The sequence below is a fragment of the Xenopus laevis genome, chromosome 3L (genome assembly GCF_017654675.1).
Source record: "Xenopus laevis strain J_2021 chromosome 3L, Xenopus_laevis_v10.1, whole genome shotgun sequence".
Taxonomy (NCBI): domain Eukaryota; kingdom Metazoa; phylum Chordata; class Amphibia; order Anura; family Pipidae; genus Xenopus; species Xenopus laevis.
The window spans coordinates 84896868-84915297 of NC_054375.1; the positions used below are offsets into that span (position 1 = coordinate 84896868).

Below are 18430 nucleotides of genomic sequence, written 5' to 3' on the forward strand. Positions count from 1 at the left end.
TTCTTATTGTTTTAATCACAAATCTGTTTTTTGTTATTTCTCGATCTAAACAGCAGTTTTGTTCTTGAAAGGTAAATAATAGATTGCCAGTATATAGATAATGCCTCTGCATAATGTTTTGTTTATCTGTGCACTGGCAATTAAATCACAAGGACCAAATATGGAGTCGATTCAGTTTCCCTGCTTAGCTCAAGAATTAACAAACAACATAGATTTCTTTGTGAGTTAAACAATAGGCAAAAGATAGATTCAACACGACCCATATTAATTGAACTCAATTTGAACAAGGGGGTATATTGTCTACATTGGTATACCTATTTCCACCAAGCAGTTACATTTTGTGTAATTCTGGATGTTCTAGCAAACAAAGCTTCATTGTTGTCTCATATCTTCTAAAGAATTCTGTATTCACCTAGTTTACCTTAAATAGTAGCATAAGATGTTCATAATTCTGGGCATTAAATCAGATTTCTACAGTGGACTGAACATACTTGTTACTCAGAAACAAATAAATATCTACAATGGAGCATTGAAATGGAATATGGTTACTATGGACACAAACTAGCAAAGATTCAGAGGGTTGCCAAGCAGCACAGAAATGCTGTGAAACTCGGTAACCATGGTAATTCTATCTTAAAGTCAGGAAATTGAGATCTTCATTAGCTCTTTTTCCTTTTGGAGAGGGAAGTGTATTAAGCAGCTATAAACCTCACCAGTGGAAATGTAATTTATAACTCCACTGTTTATAGGGCCTCCTTGATTTTAAACAAAAAAGAGGGGCAGACAGAATAAGGAGGGGGTGACTGCATAGCCCATTTATGCAGCTAACCGAAGTTAATTCTATGTAATATGTACAAACTGTATTTTTGCTTATGCATCGCAGTGACCTTAACAAAACTTAAAATGCTATCAAGAACCTGAGCATAAATTGGTACAGCCACCCTCATAATAAACTGGTATAATAATCCTCTCCCACCCCTTTCCTCTGCATATCCAGGTAGTTTTTAATTTCATAGATAATTTGGTCACTTGCATTGTTGGAATGTATAGATTAGATTTAATCTAATTTATATCAGAGCCTGGTAGCTCTGAATTATATTGCTTAAATTTTGTCATCCAAGTATTGAAGCAGGTCACACTGCACCTTAAAGCTAACCACATATGCTGAGTTTCTTGACTGTTTTAGACAATACTGTGTGTATGAATGCCAAATTGAGTGTAAATTTACTAGACCATCCTACAATCATCTCTGATCACAGATAATCTGTCCTGATTGAAAGCTTCTGACACGTTCCTATAAAAATGAAGTAAAGAAAGGCTGCAGGGAAAACGATCAAAGGTGCCATACATACAGTATCCATCCAATCAGTCAGTTGGCTTTGGCACATTAAAAAGTAAACAAAATGTTTATGCCTAGAAGCCACTGATAAGAAGGCTAAAAGGCTGGATTCATTGTTGTCAGACAGATTTCTTTGTACAGGTATAGGACCTGTTATCCAGAATGCTTGGAACCTGGGGTTTTCTGGATAACGGATCTTTATGTAATTTGGATCTTCATACCTTCATAGAAGGTATGTTATTAAAATGTAAAACATATTTGAATGATTATCTCACAATACAGTAGATAAACCATGTTACAATTTAATGGTGGTTTAAGTAACATATTTTTAAACATATGTAACCTCTACTATAGAACAAGATATTGTAAGATAGTATTTTTTTCAAACTATCTAAATTGTAATCATGCGTATGCTCTCATTCAAGGATATTATGCAAAAAGCATTTGAAGGGCTTGTTCAGCATGCCTCTGCAAATATCTTGTTTTGTACATTCTTCTACAGGCTGTAACATGAAAATATGGGATATACAACTGTACATTTATTCAAAAAAATCATACAGCTGAAATGAAACCTATGACATCATAGTTAGGTAATGGCCAGACTAAACATGTCCTAGAAAAAATGGACCCAAAAGAGAGTTATTTCCATGCAAGACAATTATAAGCTTACTTTTGTCATGTGATGTCAAGTGACTTCTGTGCAGTACCCTCAGGTAACCCTAAATAGTTCTGCAAACTATACATAATGATCAAAAGGTTGCCTGCTTAGTAAATACATTTATTCAAATGAATGAAGCTTTTGGGATATGGAATTTATGTGCATTTGGAACTGCGATACACCTTGCCCTTTCTGTATTACAGGAAGAGCTCATTTCAAAATTGGCTTTTAGTATACAGTAGAAACAAGTACAGGTATGGGAACTATTATCTGGAATGCATGGGAACAGATAAGGGATATTTACATAATTTGAATGACCATACAATAAGTTTGCTAAAAAATATTTGAACATTAAAAAGCAAATAAGACTGTATTCCCTCCAAACAGATGTATTCAATTTAATTTATCAAGTACAAGGGGCTATTTTATTATGATAGAGATAAAGAAAATCATTAAAATTAGAATTATTTGCTTAATAAGGACTCCTTGGAAAATGTAAGTGTTACGGCACAGTAGTGTAGAAAAGCCTGTAACTGCCAGTGCCTACACCTTAGGTGTAGCAGGAGAGCCCTACTAACTAACTCCCTAAAATGCGAAGTTGCGTCTGGGCAGCCGAACGCTGATTAGGTTTCCCTACCGTTAATTCGTCTAGCCTGCTTTTTGTTAGCTGGTTGATGTGTTTGTGCTAGCATCTTGTAATTGTGCAAAAGGATGGAAAGGCGGCACTCCGGTAAAAAGAAAAGGGTGGTTTATTTGAACATGTCACAAACCAACATCACCTGTTTTGGGAGAAACTCCCAATAAACCACCCTTTTTTTTACCGGAGTGCCGCCTTTGCATCCTTTTGCACAATTGAATACAGTTGGAACTCTGATGGCTGAGCCCCCGGTTCACTATAATGGAGCTACAACGAATTGATCATACAGGGGGTGAGTCTTGAGCGGCCAATATTCTCTTGTTCTAGCATCTTCTAAACCTCATAGTTAAAGGGGTGGTTCACCTTTAAGTTAACTTTTGTATGTTATAGCATGGCTAATTTTAATAAATTTTTCAATAGGTTTTCATTTTGTATAGTTTTTTAATCATTTGTATTCTTCTGACTCTTTCCATCTTTCAAATGGAAGTCACTTACCCCATGTAAAAAAATGCTATCTTATTGTTATTGCAACTTTGTATTGCTCATCTTTCTATCCATGGCCTATCCTATTTATATCCCAGTATCTTATTCAAATCAATGGATAGTTGCTAGTGTAATGTGGACCCTAATAGTTCTTGGGAGAACTGAGACTCACATCTTAAAGGTTAATTCACTTTCATTAGCAAAACACATAAAACATTGCACTAAAACTCCCAGAAACGTGTTCAAACTTTCATAACCTAACAAATTTTGTAAAATGGACATGTCAGTTAGGGAGTGTGGCCATAAAATGGTCACGGGTAAATTTTTTTTGCCATGCTACGCGCAGCACAAAATTTTGTTCCTCTTTTCATTTATCATATGTTGGGAGGTATGCCTTTAAGAGACGCCCACCCCTCATTTAAACAAAGATACCAACTATAATAGATCTAAAGGGAGTTTTAATAAAGTGGACATTTTTAAAGAGATTCATTTTTAGTCCAAATTAAAACTAGCACCATATATTATTCATTATTGCCTACATAATTATGTAGGCAATTATGAGTAATATATGGTGTTTCTTTTACATGGTGCTAACAATTAATATTATCTTTAAAAATAGCCTCTTTGGAGCTCCATATAGATGTTCTCTGGTCCCAGTCTATGTTTCAAATGAGGGGTGGGTGTGTCCTAACGGTCCCTGTCAGAAGCACAGTAATAGAGCGGGGTCAGCCAATCACAACCCTGCAGTCACACAAGCACAGACACGCTTCAGTTCTCTATCAGGTCCTGCTAGCTGCTGATTGGTTCTTGTCCTACAGTACAGTGTGCTGAGAGCCGCAGGCTTCCCTGCACAGCGTGGGAATTCAGGGAGCGGGAAGGGAGGGATTATTAGGGTTTTTGCAGAAATATTCAATAAATCAGCCTGAAACACTGCTTCTTTTTTTTTTTTAAGCACACTTCTTCTATATCTAAATGATTATAATGCACTGGTACATTTTGATTTTTTTTTTTTTTTTTTTTATTACACAAAATGACTCCTAAAGCTACACTTGAAGAAACACTACATTAAGAGGAGTCAGCAGCAGTTGCTCCGCCCAAAATTGGATTATTATTTTTTTTAAAAATGAAAGCAAATTTAATTCGAAGGCACTTTTCAATATATATGAATCACACCCATCTTCAGTTATTTTAAAGCGATTAGTAAAATAACTGTCAATTGAAAGCAGGTTCTGTGTGAATATTCATATATTGACATGTGCATGAGCTGACGGAACAATCGTACATAACAAAGGGTGCAAACTCCCTTGCGAAGTGTCAGGGTTGTAGGACGTCTGAGCACAAGGGAACAATGTCATTGGCTCGGGCGAGCTCGAGCCAAGTCTCAAGTGCAGATAGCTTTGAAGTCCAGCTCTGGAGTGGACAGGAGCCGTATAGTTTTGCAAGGCCCCAACACATTTCTACACGACGTCCAACTTTTCAATGGGAACATGTTGGACCGCACGCTGCTTTAGCCAACGACCTGTGCTTTTACACAAAGAAATGCTTGTCATTTAATGAGTGAATAAAATGCAAACATCAAACAGTGAAATCTCCGTATACAAATTCCAATCCCAGGCGGGCGCGGCCAGCCTCCACCAAAACAACTGCTCAAATAAACCGTTGAAATTTGAATAACTAGAACCCATCTCATGGGGCCTTCTATATAGACGGCTTGCGCTGACGTCATTGTTCCGCTTTCCTTTGAACCGCCCCTTGCGTGTAACCCTTTCAGTTCCTTGTCACGTGTTTCGTAGCAGCGCTTTCTCTTTAGACGTTCTCACACACTTAGAAAGGGTTACAGCTCTACTTGTCCCTTCCATCCAATAGTATGCCAGGCATCGTGGGACGTTAGTTCGTTCATCCGGGTACTTTGGTTAACAGCGTCCAATACTCAGGAGGAGCAGTTCGTAGGTTTGCGCATGCGTGTTTTAAACTTTTCGTCACCGCTGGAGAAGAGAGAGAGCGAGGGACGCTCGAGGGAGCAGCTATAGCAGCTGTGTGCAAGTGGAGGAGCCTGGGGATTCAACGTCTAGTCAGGACAGCAAATCATCATCATCATCATCATTATCTCTCATTAACTGGACCGCCTCTCGCGGGACCTCTTGCCTCCGCCAATTCTCCGTGCATTAGTATCCTGCTTTAGTCACGTTGCGCCCCCATCCGGGTGATACCTGATCGCAGTGTTTCGGCTTGCTGCTCTGTCTCTCGCCTTCGGGCTCAACGGAGAACCGTCGCCATGGGATGTACTCTGAGCGCCGAGGACAAGGCGGCCGTGGAGAGGAGCAAAATGATCGATAGGAACCTGCGGGAGGATGGAGAGAAAGCTGCCCGGGAGGTGAAGCTGCTTCTGCTCGGTATGATCACTGCATGCATTTTATAGCCACAACAACTTGGCACCCTTTAAGTGCTGCTTAAACTACAACTCCCACAGACCAATTGACAATAAATGCACAATGTGATGATGTTTAACAGCAGCTACGGGTCTGCCTAATGTTCCTACACTGCCCTATTGCTAATACTAAAGCGATTGGCGTGCTCCCTGCAAGGGATGCTGGGAGTTGTAGTGCAGCCTCACTTCTAAGGTTCTTTCAGAAGCATGATTTCCTGCTGCCAGCAATACGATGCACTGGGGATGGCGCTTAATGAATCCACACGTTTGTCTACTACTTTGCTCCCCACCGTGTAGCGTTTGTTGTCAGATGGATCACTCAGCAGGCCTGTGGTGTTTGCATTATGACATGATGTAGGCAGAGGGGGAGCTTGTTGAAAAGGGTGCGGCGCTCCATTCACTCCCAATCTTCCAGGAGTCAGAGCTTCAAGCCCTACACTTTGTTTATTAGCTCGCACAGGGGGTGGTTAAAGCTAATGAGGCTCCTGGAACATGTATAATTGTTCCCTAATAAACCCCAGTGGGGTGGGCTGTTTGGCTAGTGACTGCACCCAATGAGTCTGCCCACACAGTGTAGCTACATTGACATGTCTGTCATCTCATAATTATACTTTCCAGCCTCTCCCTCTGGTTTTTTCTTCTTCAATTCAAAGCTTAACTAATGGGTGTAATTTGAATGTCACTGCGGATATACAACTTTGATACATTTATCTCTTTTGTTACCGCTGCTGCTTTAGGCCTCTTAATGTAAACCAAAGCCAAGATATTTCTGAAACTATGGCTGTGATTGTTTATCTTTTGCTGCTGTGCTTTTTATATTAGGGAAAGGAAAAAGTAACATATACCTTCGATCCTACATTTATCTGGAAAAGTAATTATAGGATTTTTTGGCCTAAATAATGACCTGTTTTCTGCCCCATCTACTGTGCCTCATTGGCCTGACTGGCCATACACAATTAAAGGAGAAGGAAAGGCAAAAGCTATGAACTACCTCACTCAAAAGTTCTCATCTAGATGTCTTAAATCGCATTAGTTTTAGATTACCTATGTGCATATAAAACTAGTAAATCGTGCATCATGTTCAGCTCTTGTTCAGTTAAACGCAGCTGCCATCTTGGTAAAGTATAACAGGCTTCCTTTTCCTCTTGTTCGCTAATGCCATTGCGCCAAACAAACACTCCCCCTTACCCCAGGTGCGTGTCGTAGATGAGAGGAAAGCTGCGCCTCTGAAGCATGCGCAATAGGAATTACTACACTATCCCAGGGAGATAGGAATTACTACGCGATGTAAGTAATTACTCTACCAGAATTGCCATAGAGCTTTACTTAAGTTTTGCCTTTCCTTCTCCTTTAAATCATCAGTAAGTTCCCTGATCAGAGGCTTTTGGTATTTGCCTTGAGTCCAGGAAACTGGATCTGATCCCATTATTTATTCAGCTGATAATCCTGTATAAAATCATATAAAAATCATAGGCCAAATGTACCATGTCCTGAAGTATTCCATGCAAACTCCAATCATAATTCAAGTCATTTGTACATGTGGATTGTCTCGTTTGGGTCAAAATTGCATCCTTGTATTAAACCTTACTTTTTTTAAATACCATATCAGTTTAAAGTACCGGGCTTAACAAGGCAGTGGGACATTTATAAATCGAATTGCATATGTTGAGCCTGATGTCTGCAGTTTTTCTGCTACAGCTCCTAACATTATCATTGTGGGAGTTGTAGTCGAGAAACAACTAGTGGGCCACTTGTTGGAGTTCCCAGCTGAGGCATACAAGAGGTTTTTGTTGTGTATCAACATAGTTGTCAAAACAGTCTTATTATAATATAAAATTTGATTTAAAAATGAGAGGTATAAACGGTAATGAACCAAGATATGAAATACTTTTTCCATTGGTTCTTTCAAAAATCAGGAAGCTTTTATCTATATACCTATACATATTTAATTTAAAAAAAAAAAAAAACTTAGTTCTTATGGGTCCATAGTTTCCTAGTTTAGAATTGCTTTTATAACTTGCAATCTATACTCAACCTTCAGTTACTTCAATTACAGTACCTGTGCTATTGAGTCAATTTTTTAAATTTCTACTTAGAGCCCAATTAGTTAGTGCCCTTAAATAAATTGTATATACAAATTGATGGCTATATCAAATGCTAATATTGATTACTAACAATTAATCCAATATTTTATCAATCATTGGTATATTTTAAAGTGCAGTGCCAATAAATAAATTGATAGTTTCCCAAGGATAGTAATTTTATAAAGTGCTTGAGTATTTAGATTACAATTGATCCAATGACTAAATAATTATATAGTGAATAAAGTACCCCTCTTGTAAAATATAAGGATATTACAAGTTACTGAGGAGTTTCATGACCATATAAAAGTACAAGGCCGAGTGCCTCTATACAGGTCATGGAACTCCGAGGTAACTTCTAATATCCTCATATTTTGCAACTGGGGGTACTTTATTTATTGTAATACACAGGTTTCAGTGAGTCATGTGGCACAAATGACATCAGAACCCACTGTTTATAAGAATATAATTTACAAGATATTCATGGCTTTTGTGTATTATATGTTAATAAAGTACAGTGCTAATAAGTTATACATTAGATTAATTCTCCCAATTGATTGTAGTTGTAATTAGTCAAATTAATTAGTGACCATATATAAATATATAGGATAAATTGGTTCCCAATCTGCTCAATCCATAAGAAGGTAATAGAACAATGAAATAAAAAGAGGTGAAGCTGTCCAAATCACTTCTACCTATTTTTATATTCCTGGGACACCACAAATTTGGAGAAGGCAGGGTCACTAGGACTGTGGTCTTGTATGTTAACTGGCCCTAGGCTGTGAGAGAACTACCTTTGCCTCAAAAAAAACACAAATCCTTGTCCCCATTGGAGTCCCAGTGCGGGATTGCAATAAGGAAGAGAGAAGCAACCTGGACTGAGTGACAGAGAATCAAAACACCACCCGCACTTGACCAAATCCAATTTAAAACCGATTTAAGATACACATATAATCTTAAATCGCTCAAATCATTTGTACATGTGGATTGTCTAGTTTGGGTCAAAATTGCTTCTCGCTTGTGTGCATCCTTGTGTTAAACCTTATTTTTTTGATGACCGTATCAGTTTGAAGTAATGGCTTAATAAGGCAGTGGGACATTTATACCTAACTGCAAATGTTGAGCCTGATGTCTGCAGTTTTTCTGCTACAGCTCCTAACATTATGATTGCGGGAGTTGTAGTCGTGAAACACCTTGTGGGCCACTTGTTGGACTTTGCAGCTGAGGCATATAAGAGGTTTGTGTTGTGTAGTAACATAGTTGTCAAAACAGTCTTCTCATAATATAAAATTTTATTTAAAAATGAGAGGTATAAAAGGTAATTTAATGAACCAAGATATGAAATACTTTTTCTATTGATTCTTGGTGTGTATGTTTGTATGAGTGTAAAGTTCTTTGAATTATTCATCCCCTTGGATTTTTCCACATATTGTTGTGGTACAGCCTGGCGTTTAAATGGCTTTAATTGGGATTTAGTGTCACATATATATCACAAACTAAAGCATAATATAGAAATGGTAAAATATATAGTTTACAAATAAATAGGAAAGTCTCCATTGTGTAAGTATGCAGCTCCTTTTGCTCTGAAACACTTAACCCTTTAAGTACCGATATAACTGCGAATTTCATTTGCACTCCATGCAAGATGTTTTTTTTGAACATCTGCTCTCTCACTTTTTTCAGGAGAACGTAAGCTTTCTGTCTGTATTTCTGTTTTTGGAACAAGAGTTAGAGCTCTTACCAGGACAAAAAATGAAAATTGCTGCTTTTCATGATACAGGGATTAATACTAGAAAAATATGTAGAGAAATCCTACTGATTTAAAAACCTCATCTTCTGCTGACAATACCAGATATGTGTAGTTTTGTGGAGATTCCTGACTTCTATAGAGCAAAAACATACATACATTTCCAAATTTTCAAAGCACCACAGCAGAAATTGGCATATTTAGATTCCAAAGCCAAATAACCCTGAAACGTCAGGTTTACCCCACAAAACCATATATTTTTGAAAAGTACATTTTCTTCCAATTCCAAAATGGGTAACCATGTCTTTCCACGCCTAATTACCAACCTAAGCTTTTCTGAACTTAGAGTTTTTAAAATAAATATGAAAATGTTGAAAAATCACCTCCGCTTCACAACTTCGTATCTCCCACATATTCTGTACCAAGAAAAAAACACCCTAGTTATGAATGCTGCCAAACATCAACAACACATTTATTGCAGTTTATGTGGGGGTAAAGCCATTAAAATACATGTATTCCTGAAAACCATATATTTATGGAAAGTACACCTTAAATATATATTTTTTTTTTTTATGTAATTTCTGAAAATTGTCTCAGAACTAGTAAGGATCAGGGTGAATGACACTTTATCTGATAGATAACTATTTGAAATGGCACTAGAGAAGAATGCTCACTGTCACCGATATTATTTGTACTAATTGTAGAAATTTTACTGACCGTATTAAGGAGAAAAGACGATATAAAATAATTGAAATTAAAAACAGAAATCATAACAGTAGCAGTTTTGCTGGTGATCTGCTGTTTTTTTGTTTTACAATCGTTCACCAGAAATATTACTTTCCATTTCCAATTACTTTCCACTTTTTTACTGTTGACGAAGTTTAATGTTCCTATCTCTTGTTTTTTTTGTCAGGTGGCTCATTGATTCACTCTGAACCATTACAATTTGCTACATTAACTGATACATTTCTCAGCAGCATCTGTGGGATTTTAGCAACTATTGTATCAATTATAACAGCTGCTTTTAGTGAAACCCAGAAAAGCTGCTCAGTAGGGCCAAAAATAAAAAATGTATCAACTAATGTATGAATTTAGAACAGTTTACCATATTACAAATACTTCTTCAGAATTGGAAGCATGTTCATAAATATAAAGTAACATAAAAGTCTTTATTTCCAGTGAACTGTCTGCAAACAGCTAAACTGGAAAAATGTTGAAAGGTAAACAACCCCTTTTATTTACTTGTCCCCCAGTAAAGATTTTGCATGGTTTAAGTATGTAATAATACCTTATCCCAAGCTGCATGATTCCAAATTAGTGGCAGCACAATCCCATTGGGCTTATTTAACATTTAAATGATTTTTAGCAGATACAAGGTATGGTGATTAAAATTACAGAAAAAAAGCCCTTACCCAGAAAACCCCATGTGCCAAGCATTCCAGATAATACATATAGATACTTGTAGTATATGCCTTTGGATAATCCCATGCTGCCATGTTATGTACATGTATGTGACTTGTTGTCCAGAATGCTTGAGACCTGCGGTTTTCCAGATAAGCTGTGTACTTTCCATACCTCAAGTGTGATAAAAAATCCTTTAAACACAAATTAAACCAAATCGGATTGTTTTGCCTGCAATAAGAATTATATCTTAGTTGGTAGCTTTATTTGATTAAAATGGACTCTCTGGGTGATGGCTTTCCTGTAATTTGTAGCTTTATGGATAATGTGTTTTCAGATAATGGATCCCATACCTGTACTGAAGTCTACTTTCTGACACGTATGATACGCTGCTCACACACATCAAGGGTGCACACAACAAGCCAGTGAATGGACAGGGTGTCTTTTACTCCCACATTTCTTCCTGTTACAGATAGATCCTCCATTTTTTCTTGTTTAAGTGACACACAGAACGTCAAAGTAAAAGATATTTTCTGGTAGGAGAGGTCAGTTATTAGGATACAAGTTAAATGTTGGTTAGTTTATTATTCATATAGTTCTTTATTAAATTTCATATAAATTAATGTTTGTAGGCGTGCATTATGCAACCTATCTGATTTTCCAAGACAGTGAATGCTCTTATCAAGATTGATAGTACTACATTGGATGCTTGGTTAGTGTGTCACAACCATGGTAATAAACTAAGCAACAGCTTGAATATTGAGTAGCAGCAAATGGTTACTTAGCAACTCCAATAAACACAAGAGAGACGTTTGCTTTTCTTTTCTTTTTTACGGTAGAAGGAAAGTAACCACATTTTTAATCACTTGCTACTTATTTCTTGAGTATCCAAAAGAATGGATATCATATAACATGATTGTTTTAAAAGAATGGCAATATAATGTACTGTTGCCTTCCACTGGTAAGGGTTAGTTTCCATGAGGAGCTTTGGGGAGATTTTGTCGCCTGGCGACTAATCGCCTCTTCTTCTGGGCGACAATCTCCCCAAACTGCCTCCGTGTGTCTTCCCATCCGCTATAATGAAAAGTCGCCTGCGCTTAAGCACATGCAGCGATTCGTTTTCTGAAGTCGCCCTAAGTTTCCTCGTGAGGCAGATTGTCGCCTAGAGGAAGGCGACAAAATCTCCCCGAATCTCCTTGTTTGAACTAACCCTAAAAAGGATGTGTTTGCTGTAGAAACACAACTATAGTTGATATAAACCAGCTGCTGTCTAGCCATGGGGGCAGCCATTCAAGCACACGACACACAGTAGATAACCGATAGGTTCTGAAGAATCCCATTGTATATTACAGAGCTTATCTGTTATCTGCTGTGTATCATGTGCCTTTTCTCCTTTTTCAGCTTTGAATGGCTGAACACACCAGTTTTACCAGTGCAGCACAACAGTACATTATATTTTCATTGCTTTAAAAAATTGTTGCTGTTACTTTTCCTTAAAATTTTAGTGTGATGTAGATGGTAATGTTCTGAGACAATTTGCAATTGATTTTCATTGTTAATTATTTGTGGTTTTTCAGTTAATTAGCTTTTTATTCAGCAGCTCTCCAGTTTGCAGTTTTTGTAATCTGGTTGCTAGTGTCCAAATTACCCTAGTAACATTGATTTGAATGATAGACTGCAATATGAATAGGAGAGGGCCCGGACAGAAAGAAGAGTAATATTTAGTAACAATACATTTGTAGCTTTACAGAGCTTTTGTTTTTCGATGGGGTCAGTGACCCACATTGTAAAGCTGTAAAGAATTATAAAAAAATAAATAAAAAATGAAGGCCAATTGAAAAGCTGCCGATTCTACCCCTTCAGGCTGACTTCAGGCCTTCCCTGACAAGGGATGAAATACAGAATGTACAAATCATTTAAACCCTATATTTTGTTGTAAATAGTACAAAGACAACATATCAAAAGTTGGAACTGTGAAATGTAATTGTTTTATTAAGAATATATGATCATTTTGAATTTGATGAAGGTAACATATTTCAAAAAAATTGGGAAGGAGCAACAAAATACCAGGAAAGTAATTCTGTAATTCTGTGTAATTCTTAAATTCATAGAGGATTGTTCTCAAAAGTAAAGATTGGTTGGGGGCACTGTAATTTCATCATCTACAGTAAATAATTATAATTGTTCAAGCCATTAATGTTTACCATTTTATTTTGCAGGAGCTGGGGAATCTGGCAAAAGCACAATTGTTAAACAAATGAAGTAAGTAATCTGCATTTTTTTTGTTAACAGTTTGAATTACAAAACACTAATTATTGACCATCAGTTCGAAATTTTAAACATCTTTCACAGTATGTTATGCCATTCGTACCAATAAGCAATCTATATGGAGAAATATTTGTTCTACAGTGTTCTATAAACTTTTGAGGTAATTTTTTCTAAATGTAGCCCCTCAAATAGTGGTGTGAAAGTTTGTGAACCTTTTGAATTAAAGGGAATCTGTCATGGGAAAATGTTTATTTTTATTTTTTTTTACAACCTCATTTAATAGCTCTCCTCCAGCAGAATCTTGCATTGAAATCTGTTTTTCAAAAGAGCAAACAGATTTTTTTTATATTTAATTTTGAAATCTGACATGGGGCTAAACATAGTCAGTTTCCCAGGAGCCCAAAGTTATGTGACTTGTTCTCTGATATACCTTTACTGCTGCACTGATATCACCCCTCTCTTTCCTCCCAAGCAACAGTACAATGAGAAGGTAACCAGATATCAGCACCCTGGTAGATATGAGAATAGCACTCTGTAGTAAAATCCCAAGTCCCGCTGAGACTTCTATAGTTACATTGAGTGGGAGAAACAATAGCCTGTCTGAAAGCAGTTCCATAGTGAAGTGCTGGCTTTTTCTGAAAGTACAGGGGCAGGCAAAATGACCTGATATGCCTGCCTACCAATATTACAACTTAAAAAATACACTTGCTGGTTCTAGAATACTTTTTTAAATGGTAGAATGAATTACTTGCAGTGTACACAGTGTAATTTAATAATAAAAACTATACCATAAAAATCATGACAATATCCCTTTAAAGAATATCACTGCATGAATACCTGATCTGATTTAAAACCTGATTGGTTGTCCTTAAACTAGATTCTGTAATACAAATTTGATTGAGGAAAATTATCCAAAGTTACATATATATGTGTGTGTGGCAAAAGAGGGTTATCCTTTGCTTGGTGTGCCCCCCTTAGGCAGCAATAACGACAACTAAACTTTTCTAGTAACTGTTGATCAGTTCTGCACAATGGCTTGGAGGAATTTTAGTCCATCCCTCCTTACAAAATGGCTTCAGTCCAAGTTGGTGAGTTTAAGTGATGCTCGTGTTGACTCACATAAGATTCACCTTTATTTATATATTGTACCCAGGTCCGTCATTAGAAATCATGGGGCCCTGTACAACAAAATTTTTGGACCCCGGCCCCCAAACTCTGCCCCGGATCCCGCCCACTCCAGATCACAGTTAAAAGACCACACAGACATCAGCCCTGAAATAGGTAACCCCCCACATACAACAAAACAGCATTAGGCTGGCACCAATCCAGAACGTCCAACAGAAGTAGAATCCAAGATAGAAAAATTGAGTATAAAAAATACAATATTTACTTTACATTACATGTAAAAGGATAATATTACCCAAATGATACACTAGATTTATGCTTTTTATGATATTTTGGTTCATTGTAACCCCCCCACATACACAAGTTATAAAAAGCTATTGGGGACTCCTATTAGTTTAAAAAAAATATTGGTGCCAGGGCCCCCCTTACAAGTTAAAAAAAAAAAAAAGTTGGGGCCCCAAAAAATATTCTTTAAAAAAGCATTGGTGGCCTATAGAGTATTAAAATAATTGGTGGCCAGGGGATTAAAAAAAATAAAAAAAACACACATTGATGTTCAGAGGAATTGAACTCGTGGCTTCAGGACTTCAACTTCAAAAGGTTTTTTTTCACTTCAATGAAAGTTTTGACTGTTTTGTTTAGATAAGTGACAGAATATGCCTTTCAGGTTGTGGCACCGCAAAATATGGAAAATTCAGGGTGAGAGGTGTTGGTAAATGCAAGGCACTGTGTATATCTGTTTGTTGATTTTAGGGGCAGACAGATAAGGAGTAACTTGTGCTGTTTGTGGTAATCTGTTAAGTATTCTTTCTGGATTCCAGCTGTTTGCATTAATTTTTAGGCAGCCTCTGACTAATTCTAAGGTCTAATTTAGATGCAGAGCTGTAATTGCAAGATGGTAAGGAAATCGTATCTGTTCACACTCTGTTTTTATTTACATAGTTAATATACAAGAATATATTTTCAATTCATCCCTATTTCTGTTCCTTTTTCCACTTTTAGAATTATCCATGAAGCTGGTTACTCAGAAGAAGAATGCAAACAGTACAAGGCAGTTGTTTATAGTAACACAATTCAATCGATTATTGCCATTATTCGGGCAATGGGCAGACTGAAGATAGATTTTGGTGACCCTTCTAGAGCGGTGAGCTTTTCTGACTTTTTTTTTTTTATTATTGTTTATCTACTCTCGACACAAATTGGGCTGATACAAATGTTCTGCTGTATTCTAGTTTAATTTGAAATTTTGCACTTGCATATTTCACTTTACCATTTTTTGGTTTTGGCTGTAAGAATATGCATCTTTTGGGGAAATGCATCAACTGCAAATTTACACAGTAAAACCGCATAAAATTTTTTTTTATTGATTGCACCCCCATCTCTGGAATGCTCTACCATTATGTATCAGGAAAGCTCCCACAATAACACTTCTCTAAGCTCCTTAAGAAAAAACACCTTCAAGATGAAGCACTTTACTAGTCTACCTCTGCAGCAACGCACCCTTATCCTATGTACTTATATGCCACGTTCTTTTTCTTTTCCTAATAGTTTGTAATCTCATTGGGGCAGGGACTTCATCCCAGCTGTATTGAAAGCTCTTAAGCATATATTTATTTTGTTACTGTATAACTTAATATATCTGGGGGGATCTGCATAAATTTAAAATTATTGAATGTAAATTTGATGTTCAGGTGTGTTTATAAAGATATGAATGAGTAACATATTGCATCTGTAAACGTCATTTTTGTTTATTTTAGTCAACATATTGCTGCTTAAAAACTATTGTAAGTGGGACTTATTTCCTTCAGGCCTACCCCCTAAACATTTAAAAGTATAGCCCTAACCACCTCAGCCAGAGTTTTTTTGTCCTGTGTGGGCTGGTAGGAGCAAAAAGATCTTAATATTTCTCATAGCATTTGAATTCTACATGTTGCTTATCAAAAGTTTTCATCCATTCTCATTTTCAGAAGCCTGTTTGCTCACCTATCAGTGGGTTACATTTGGGGGACGTAAGATGGTCTGAATATTGGCCTAGAAATGTTAACCTTCTTTTCTGGAGGGTTGGGTGTAGTGTCTGAGTATCAAGAGAGCTGAAGTTGCTTTCTCACAGTAAAACTGAGTAAGCCAGGTTTCCAGAAATGTCATTAAGGAAGTACAAGCCAATGTAGATGTTTTCCCCTCTAATCTGTCAGACTTGTCTCAATGGGAAAGTAGCCTTTGGCCATCATACAGGAGGCAAGTGTTGCAGGTACCAGTATATTGTAGTTGGAGAGACTAATGAGGCAAGTTTATGGAGATGCCATTTTATTGGGCCTTTTCTATGATGTTGTTAAGGCGACCAGAGCAGAAACAATTGTTTTTGCCATTTAAAGGGGACATATACCTTTTTACAAGCCACTATACCATTAAGAATACTTTAAAATCAAAGAATTTCTTTTTAATACCTTGTGGGTCAAAATTCTCTCTTTGAGTTGATTCACTGATGCTTCCCCTCCCTTTTTGGACTCTTCTGGTGCTGGGCTTCACTCATCCTACGCTGCTCCTGTAAAAAGGAGCACATGATGCCTCAGATCTGCCTGCTCTTTTCTCCACAGCACTACCATGCCATTGCTGCCTTCCATGCTTTCACGTAACACCAAAAGGGTAAATAGATTGTAAATAAAAAATTGAGAAAAAGGTAGGGGGGAGGCATTTTAAGGTCTAACTGTCATGATCATTTTCTGTGTAATAATTATTTTTTTCTGTAACTCCCTGCATCCTATGATAGTGTTTCTGCACACCAGTATAAAGTTCTCCAATCCCACAGCAAATGCTGCTTTTTTTGTTCTGTAGTAGTGTCTCTGAACATTGATATTGAATTGGAGAACTTGATACTGATGTAGAAACGCTGTATTGTTGGATGCAGGGAGTTAGAGAAAAAAATAAACATTGAGGCTATTGTTGTGGAGTCGGAGAACTGTACATCTTATTATGCACGGTTTATATAGCTGGGAACATAGACACAGGCAGTATGGTGGGAGGTGTTTTCCCTGTTACTGTAGAGATCAGCCTATCGGTCAGTACTAATGATCATTTCCTGTGGGAGGGATTTTCCCTGCTATGACAGTTGAGCCTGTCAGTCAGTACTATGATCATTTCCTGTAGGACCGATTTCCCTGCTATAGCTGAATTGAGCCTGTCAGTCAGTACTATGATCATTTTCTGTGGGTGATTGAAGAGGCACTCCCACTCCTGATTTCAGTCTAGACTCTGACCTGGAAGATTCTCTGTAGCTCTAAAATAATAACATTTTTAGCAGGTAAAATGCATTCCAAACGTTTTTTTTTTTGTTTTGTTTTTCTGCATTATTACATACATTGAGAAACCATGGATATAATAGTTGAATATGAACGGTATATAAAATGTCTCCTTTATCTACTAAAATAAAATTGGTACTATCATAATGCATCTTGTCTGTATCATTGCACACGTCTATATAAGCAGGATTATATACTCCTCCCCCCTACTGTGCTTCTTGCAGGGACCGTTAGGGCACTCCCACCCTTCATTTGAAACAGGGACCATAGCAGATCTATAGGTAGCTCCTATAAAGGGATAATTTTTTAAGGCCATTTAACTTTTTGCCCCAAGTGAAACCAGCACGATATATTTAATATGATATTAGGATTGGTGTTTAGTTGTGCTATATGTCTCCTTTACATCCATGTGGAACTGTCCCTTAAAAACAAGAACACTTCTTTGATTTTGTACACATAATATAGCCATATTCCTGTTATATCACTTTAAGTAGCACATTTTTACAGTGCCAAATGCACCAGTTTTCTTGGTGAGTTTAAATGAAGTCAGAAGTAAATCAAGAAACAGTCCTAGGTCAACAGTGATTGCTGTCAGTTTGTAGTATTACCTCTCTGACTTACATGGAAGGTTTATTCAGTAATATACTCTAGTTCCTCTTGAAACTTAAGGCCTCTTTACATTGTTGTCATCAATGCTGCTAATAAGGCTATAAGCAGACACATAAAGTGCAATGATTTTCCTTTTAGGCATTCACCTTGTGTAGGAAAAGTTGCTAGATTTGAATTTAGCCAACTGACATAATTTGCCACAAAAAAGTTGTATGATATCCATATTTACATCATATTTTTAAGGGTAAATTTCTTCCTTCTACTCAGTATTCACCAAGTTATAATCTTTATAGAGAATATAAGGCAACCTTCCAGGTTTCAGAAGGGACCATTGATATCTTCATATTTTCAAGTAATA

At 37.0% G+C, this 18430-nt stretch overlaps 1 protein-coding gene across 2 annotated transcripts in view; it reads left to right on the forward strand.

Annotated features, from left to right (window-relative positions):
- Positions 1-5087: 5087 nt before the first annotated feature.
- gnai1.L (guanine nucleotide binding protein (G protein), alpha inhibiting activity polypeptide 1 L homeolog) overlaps positions 5088-18430 on the forward strand; it is a 33459-nt gene continuing 20116 nt past the window's right edge. Inside the window, exons 1-4 of one of the 2 annotated variants that reach the window (XM_018250702.2) lie at positions 5372-5510; positions 10553-10593; positions 12994-13036; positions 15170-15311. In XM_018250702.2, the coding sequence (XP_018106191.1) occupies positions 10584-10593; positions 12994-13036; positions 15170-15311 (195 nt within the window). In that variant the 5' untranslated portion in view covers positions 5372-5510; positions 10553-10583. 2 annotated transcript variants of the gene reach the window in all.